Source organism: Leucoraja erinacea, unplaced genomic scaffold, assembly GCF_028641065.1.
Source record: "Leucoraja erinacea ecotype New England unplaced genomic scaffold, Leri_hhj_1 Leri_1241S, whole genome shotgun sequence".
In the NCBI taxonomy this organism is placed as follows: Eukaryota; Metazoa; Chordata; class Chondrichthyes; order Rajiformes; family Rajidae; genus Leucoraja; species Leucoraja erinaceus.
In genome coordinates, this window is record NW_026575497.1 from 35,251 (window position 1) to 43,202 (window position 7,952).

The 7,952-nt window shown below is 49.4% G+C and overlaps 1 protein-coding gene across 1 annotated transcript; it reads left to right on the plus strand.

The window, feature by feature from the left end:
• The first annotated feature begins 919 nt into the window (after positions 1 to 919).
• On the plus strand, positions 920 to 7,380 carry LOC129715553 (tubulin alpha-1 chain-like). Its single transcript, XM_055665424.1, has 4 exons — positions 920 to 1,151; positions 1,278 to 1,426; positions 3,559 to 4,239; positions 7,031 to 7,380. The coding sequence occupies exons 1-4, from the start codon at positions 1,031 to 1,033 to the stop codon at positions 7,322 to 7,324; spliced, it is 1,245 nt and encodes a 414-aa protein (XP_055521399.1). The 5' UTR covers positions 920 to 1,030; the 3' UTR covers positions 7,325 to 7,380.
• The last annotated feature ends 572 nt before the right edge of the window (positions 7,381 to 7,952 follow it).

Sequence of the window (7,952 nt, forward strand, 5' to 3'; positions counted from 1 at the left end):
CTGTACTTGCCTTCTCTCCATACCCCCTGACCCCCTTAGCCACAAGGGCCACATCTAACTCCCTCTTAAATATAGCCAATGAATTGGCCTCAACTAGAAACATAGAAACATAGAAATTAGGTGCAGGAGTAGAGGCCATTCGGCCCTTCGAGCCTGCACCATTCGCCATTCAATATGATCATGGCTGATCATCCAACTCAGTATCCTGTACCTGCCTTCTCTCCATACCCCCTGATCCCTTTAGCCACAAGTGCCACATCTAACTCCCTCTTAAATATAGCAAATGAACTGTGTGGCCTCAACTACCTTCTGTGGCAGAGTATTCCAGAGATTCACCACTCTCTGTGTGAAAAATGTTTTTCTCATCTCGGTCCTAAAAGATTTCCCGCTTATCTTTAAAGTGTGTGACCCCTTGTCCTGGACTTCCCCAACATCGGGAACAATCTTCCTGCATCTAGCCTGTCCAACCCTTTAAGAATTTTGTAAGTTTCTATAAGATCCCCCCTCAATCTTCTAAATTCTAGCGAGTACAAGCCGAGGCTATCCAGTCTTTCTTCATATGAAAGTCCTGCCATCCCAGGAATCAGTCTGGTGAACCTTCTCTGTACTCCCTCCATGGCAAGAATGTCTTTCCTCAGATTAGGAGAATAAAACTGTACGCAATACTCCAGGTGTGGTCTCACCAAGACCCCGCAAACTGCAGTAGAACCTTCCTGCTCCTATACTCAAATCCTTTTGCTGTGAATGCTAACATACCATTCGCTTTTAACGTGTGCATTTATTGGCGGATGGGGTGTGGAGGGAAAGATCTACAGAACTACATTTGGGAAGGGATAGGTGATCCGTCATCTGTTACGGCCTCAGTCCCTCTGGTGTCAATAATCTGTCATTGTAAATAGTATCTTCTTGTATTTCTCCTCCCCTCCAGCGTGAGTGTATCTCAGTCCACATCGGCCAGGCCGGGTGCCAAATCGGCAACGCTTGCTGGGAGCTGTATTGCCTGGAGCACGGGATCCAGCCGGATGGACAGATGCCCAGCGACAAGACCATCGGAGGCGGAGACGATTCGTTCAACACCTTCTTCAGCGAGACGGGGGCGGGCAAGCACGTCCCGCGGGCCGTGTTCATCGACCTGGAGCCCACGGTGATCGGTAAGGTGGCAGGGCGAACAGTACTGATATGTTCTGCATTCTCCCAATCCATGCCCTGACATGTGGGGAGGGTGCATGTTATGTGGCGCAGGTTAATTTTCCATTCCTGCTCCTCTTCCCCTGCAGATGAGGTGCGGACCGGCACCTACCGCCAGCTCTTCCACCCCGAGCAGCTCATCACCGGCAAGGAGGACGCGGCCAATAACTACGCCCGGGGCCACTGCTCCATCGGCAAGGAGATCGTGGACCTGGTGCTGGATCGCATCCGGAAAGTGGTAGGTGGATTTGCAATAGAGCTTCCGGAATTTCTCCCTCAATACACCACTTCCAGTCGCGACTCCCTGTCCCAGGAACTAGTCTGACTGTATAAAGACAAAACCCTCCACTCTCTGTGTGTGCAAAAACCACTCCCGCATATCGCCTTTAAATTATCGCCCTTTCACTAATGCCCTCTCGTCTTTGACAGTTCCACCCTGGGAAAGTGGTTCTGACTATCTAACATATCTGGGCCTCACATGCGTGTACATACCTCTTCAAGAGTCAAGAATCAAGAGTGTTTTGTTGTCATAGAGGGAATACAGAGAAGGTTCACCAGACTGATTCCTGGGATGGCAGGACTTTCATATGACGAAAGACTGGATAGACTCGGCTTGTACTCGCTAGAATTTAGAAGATTGAGGGGGGGATCTTATAGAAACTTGCAAAATTCTTAAAGGGTTGGACAGGCTAGATGCAGGAAGATTATTCCCGATGTTGGGGAAGTCCAGAACTAGGGATCACAGTTTAAGGAAAAGAAGGAACTCTTTTAGAACCGAGATGAGAAAATCATTTTACACACAGGGAGTGGTGAATCTGTGGATTTCTCTGCCACAGAAGTTAGTTGAGGCCACAGTTCATTGGCTATATTTAAGAGGGAGATAGATGTGGCCCTTGTGGCTAAAGGGATCAGGGGGTATGGAGAGAAGGCAGGGATGGGATACTGAGTTGGATGATCAGCCATGATCATATTGAATGGCGGTGCAGGCTCGAAGGGCCGAATGGCCTCTACTCCTGCACCTATTTTCTATGTTTCTATCTATGTTTCTATATGTCCCCGGATGGGACAATGAAACTCCTACTTGCTGCAGCGCAACAGAATATGTGAATATGTAAACTTAGTATTCCTTATACGTTCCAGAGAAAACAATCTAAATGTGTTCACCCTATCCGCAGAGCTAATACCAGGCGACAATCTGCTAAACCTGTTCTGAGCCGCCACAGCCGATCCGCAGTGGAACAACCAAACCTGCACATGTTACTCCAAATGCGGCCTAACTAAAGCTGGATTACTTTATTGACAATTCAACCACCAGTTAAGATGCGGCGCCTTTGCTGTTGCCCGTCAGAGCCCGGTTACACATCCGACTTTCGGGAGATATTTGGCCACATCTATGGGGAGGAGCAGTTAAGGCAGATGTGGGGCAAATACAGGTAGAACCATAGAAACATAGAAAATAGGTGCAGGAGTAGGCCATTCGGCCCTTCGAGCCTGCACCGCCATTCAATATGATCATGGCTGATCATCCAACTCAGTATCCCGTACCTGCCTTCTCTCCATACCCCCTGATCCCCTTAGCCACAAGGGCCACATCTAACTCCCTCTTAAATATAGCCAATGAACTGTGTGGCCTCAACGACCCTCTGTGGCAGAGAGTTCCAGAGATTCACCACTCTCTGTGTGAAAAAAGTTCTTCTCATCTCGGTTTTAAAGGATTTCCCCCTTATCCTTAAGCTGTGACCCCTTGTCCTGGACTTCCCCAACATCGGGAACAATCTTCCTGCATCTAGCCTGTCCAACCCCTTAAGAATTTTGTAAGCTTCTATAAGATCCCCTCTCAATCTTCTAAATTCTAGAGAGTATAAACCAAGTCTATCCAGTATTTCTTCATAAGACAGTCCTGACATCCCAGGAATCAGTCTGGTGAACCGTCTCTGCACTCCCTCTATGGCAATAATGTCCTTCCTCAGATTTGGAGACCAAAACTGTACGCAATACTCCAGGTGTGGTCTCACCACGACCCTGTGCAACTGCAGTAGAACCTCCCTGCTCCTATACTCAAATCCTTTTGCAATGAAAGCTAACATACCATTCGCTTTCTTCACTGCCTGCTGCACCTGCATGCCTACCTTCAATGACTGGTGTACCATGACACCCAGGTCTCGCTGCATCTCCCCCTTTCCCAATCGGCCACCATCGGGTAAATGGGTCGGGCCACGGATGCTGCCCGGAATGGACTGTGCGTGGTGGGTGCAAGTTCCCCAATAGGCAATGACGCTCAGTAGCCCTTGTGGCATCTTAGGCAGCCGGAGAACTCAATAACTTCATATCCCGTCACTCTTACGATGGTTTCTGCTTTCCTTCCCCTAGGCCGACCAGTGCACCGGACTCCAGGGGTTCCTGATCTTCCACAGTTTCGGAGGTGGCACCGGCTCGGGCTTCACCTCCCTCCTCATGGAGAGACTCTCCGTGGACTACGGCAAGAAATCCAAGCTGGAGTTTTCCATCTACCCGGCGCCGCAGATCTCCACCGCCGTGGTCGAGCCCTACAACGCGGTGCTGGTCACCCACTGCACCCTGGAGCACTCCGACTGCGCCTTCATGGTGGACAACGAGGCCATTTACGACGTGTGTCGGCGGAACCTGGATATCGAGCGCCCCACCTACACCAACCTCAACCGCCTGTTGGCGCAGATCGTGTCGTCCATCACCGCCTCGCTGCGCTTCGACGGCGCCCTGAACGTGGACCTGACTGAGTTCCAAACCAACCTGGTCCCCTACCCGCGCATCCACTTCCCCCTCGTCAACTTCGCGCCCCTCATCTCGGCCGAGAAGGCTTACCACGAGCAAATGTCTGTCCCCGAAATCACCAACGCCTGCTTCGAGCCGGCCAACCAGATGGTGAAGTGCGATCCTCGCCAGGGCAAGTACATGGCGTGTTGCATGTTGTACCGCGGGGACGTGGTCCCCAAGGACGTCAACGCCGCCATCGCCACCATCAAGAGCAAACGCTCCATCCAGTTCGTGGACTGGTGCCCGACCGGGTTCAAGGTGAGTGGAGGGGTTGGGATCAGATGACCCCATGGGAGGAGAGGACATTGATTATGGAAAACCGGTAACACACGAACAGGGTGGATAGACGCCCTCCCGTTCTTGTCCACAAATGAACAGAGAACCTCCCTTCCGCCCTGTTGTACGCTCTCTACTCAACTCCCCAACCCATCACTGCAAATATTCCCTGGAACATTTTCCCACCTCAATCCTTGAGTCGAGGCATCAATAGTGGGGTTGCACGTAAGGTCACTGGGTCATAGGGCTTGTCGCCCGGAGCCGCTCAATCCATCTGGAGGACATCCGTCACTTCCGGTACATGTTATTGATGCAAGAAACGCGTACTTTCCTACCTGGTAAAAACCGCCAAAATGTTGAATTTCTGCGCTGGAAAAAAATCGTGGGAGTCGGGGGAAGTGTGAGAGACATGTGCCCAACTTTAGAATTCCAAACGTGAAGCGAAATGAAGGTAAAGAGAAGCGAGAACTGAAGGGACAACAACAGCTAAAGTGCTTGGTAAACATTGGCCGTGCAGATATCGGAATTGAAAATATTGGGAATTATCGCGTTTGCTCACTGCATTCCATCAACAGTAAGGCATTATTTGTGATTTTTCTTGATTCCTTTGTTATCTAAAAATTCTCAGAAGTGATCAATCTGGCTGTGAATTTTTCTTCAGATGCGTTTTCATTTTGTATGTATAAAACCCACTTGAGAACCATGGGCGATTAAAAAAAATTACAGCCAGATTGATCACTTCTGAAACTTTTTAGATGCCAAAGGAATCAAGGAAAAACACAAATAATGCCTTAGTTGATGAAATGCAGTGAGCAAACGGCCAATGTTCGCCAAGCACTCTGGCTGTTGTTGTCCCTTCAGCTCTCGCTTCTATCTACCGTCATTTCTCCTCACGTTTGGAATTCTGAAGTAGTCTAAAAGTCTCTCACGCTTATCCCGATTTCCATAATTATTTACAGCGCAAAAATTGACAATTTCAGCGGGTTTTAACGGGGCCCGCTACGCTGGAAACAATGGTAAGTGCCTATCTGCAGTTCATCGCGTGTACTCTAGTTGGCGTAGCGTGGCAACAGTACACGTCGTGACCCGACTGCCGTGAAACCTCCCTATAGCACAGGTTAGGCACAGCCCTGAAGGTGGCGATATGGAGTGAGTAGAGGGAGGGAGGAATTGGTGGGATTCTTAGGGGCCGGAGACGGTAGTTATCCAATGGGCAGAATTGCCTTATTTTATCAACAAATCCTACAGATAGAATATTCCAGGAAACGTTCCACTTTTGAATGGTGGCCGATTGGGAAAGGGGGAGATGCAGCGAGACCTGGGTGTCATGGTACACCAGTCATTGAAGGTAGGCATGCAGGTGCAGCAGGCAGTAAAGAAAGCGAATGGTATGTTAGCTTTCATTGCAAAAGGATTTGAGTATAGGAGCAGGGAGGTTCTACTGCAGTTGTACAGGGTCTTGGTGTGAGACCACACCTGGAGTATTGCGTACAGTTTTGGTCTCCAAATCTGAGGAAGGACATTATTGCCATAGAGGGAGTGCAGAGAAGGTTCACCAGACTGATTCCTGGGATGTCAGGACTGTCTTATGAAGAAAGACTGGATAGACTTGGCTTATACTCTCTAGAATTTAGGAGATTGAGAGGGGATCTTATAGAAACTTACAAAATTCTTAAGAGGTTGGACAGGCTAGATGCAGGAAGATTGTTCCCGATGTTAGGGAAGTCCAGGACAAGGGGTCACAGCTTAAGGATGAGGGGGAAATCCTTTAAAACCGAGATGAGAAGAACTTTTTTCACACAGAGAGTGGTGAATCTCTGGAACTCTCTGCCACAGAGGGTAGTCGAGGCCAGTTCATTGGCTATATTTAAGAGGGAGTTAGATGTGGCCCTTGTGGCTAAGGGGATCAGGGGGTATGGAGAGAAGGCAGGTACGGGATACTGAGTTGGATAATCAGCCATGATCATATTGAATGGCGAATGGTGCAGGCTCGAAGGGCCGAATGGCCTACTCTTGCACCTAATTTCTATGTTTCTATGTTTCTAGTTGAGGCCAGTTAATTGGCTATATTTAAGAGGGAGTTAGATGTGGCCTTTGTGGCTAAGGGGATCAGGGGGTATGGAGAGAAGGCAGGTACGGGATACTGAGTTGGATGATCAGCCATGATCATATTGAATGGCGAATGGTGCAGGCTCGAAGGGCCGAATGGCCTACTCCAGCACCTAATTTCTATGTTTCTATGTTCCACTTTTGGTGGTTAAGGAAGTAAAGGGTTAGGGTTGGGTTAGGGTTAGGGTTAGGGTTGGGGTTAGGGTTAGGGTTGGGGTTAGGGTTAGGGTTAGGGTTAGGGTTAGGGTTAGGGTTAGGGTTAGGGTTAGGGTTGGGGTTAGGGTTAGGGTTAGGGTTAGGGTTGGGGTTGGGGTTAGGGTTAGGGTTAGGGTTGGGGTTAGGGTTAGGGTTAGGGTTAGGGTTAGGGTTAGGGTTGGGGTTAGGGTTAGGGTTAGGGTTGGGGTTAGGGTTAGGGTTGGGGTTGGGGTTGGGGTTGGGGTTGGGGTTGGGGTTGGGGTTGGGGGGGTTAGGGTTAGGGTTAGGGTTAGGGTCACTTCCTAATTGCAAGACTCCCGTCTTACAGCGCCGCACTACGGGAGAGCAACGCGTTGCCTTTGTCCCGCTGCAGGGGGTTTTCAGAGTGAACAGGCTTGAACTAACTCACGGGTTTCGCATTGCGCCCATGAATTGAATTTCAACGTTTGCTCTGTCCATCCCCCCGCAGGTGGGCATCAACTACCAGCCCCCGACCGTGGTGCCGGGGGGTGACCTGGCCAAGGTACAACGCGCCCTCTGCATGCTGAGCAACACCACCGCCATCTCCATGGCCTGGACCCGTCTCAACCTCAAGTTCGACAAGATGTACGCCAAGCGGGCCTTTGTCCACTGGTACGTGGGAGAGGGGCTGGAGGAAGGGGAGTTCCAGGACGCGCGGGAGGACATGGCGTCGCTGGAGAAGGACTACCAGGAGGTGGCCCTGGACTCCGCCGATCTCGAGAGAGCAGCAGAGGAAGAATAGACGATATTATTTAAAGTTAAACATTGAATCAAATGAGATATTTTACGTTACAGAATACATAACATTTTAGTAAATAATTTAACAAATATAAAATTTCACTTTAGCACTATAAGTCTGAAAATAAATTATTTTGAAAAATGCATTTGTGATTGTGTCTGCTTCCTATCGACGAGAATGGGGGTAGAAACATAGAAACATAGAACATAGGTGCAGGAGGAGGCCATTCGGCCCTTCGAGCCAGCACCATTCGCCATTAATTGTGATCATGGCTGATCGTCCCAAATCAATAACCCGTGCCTGCCTTCTCCCCATATCCCTTGACTCCACTCGCCCCTAGAGCTCTATCTAACTCTCTCTTAAGCCATCCAGTGACTTGGCCTCCACTGCCCTCTGTGGCAGGGAATTCCACAAATTCACAACTCTCTGGGAGAAATGTTTTTTCTCACCTCAGTCTTAAATGACCCCCCCTTTATTCTAAGACTATGTGTGGCCCCTGGTTCTGGACTCGCCCAACATTGGGAACATTTTCCCTGCATCTAGCTTGTCCAGTCCTTTTATAATTTTATATGTTTCTATAAGAACCCCCTCATCCTTCTAAACTCCAGTGAATACAAGCCTAGTCTTTTCA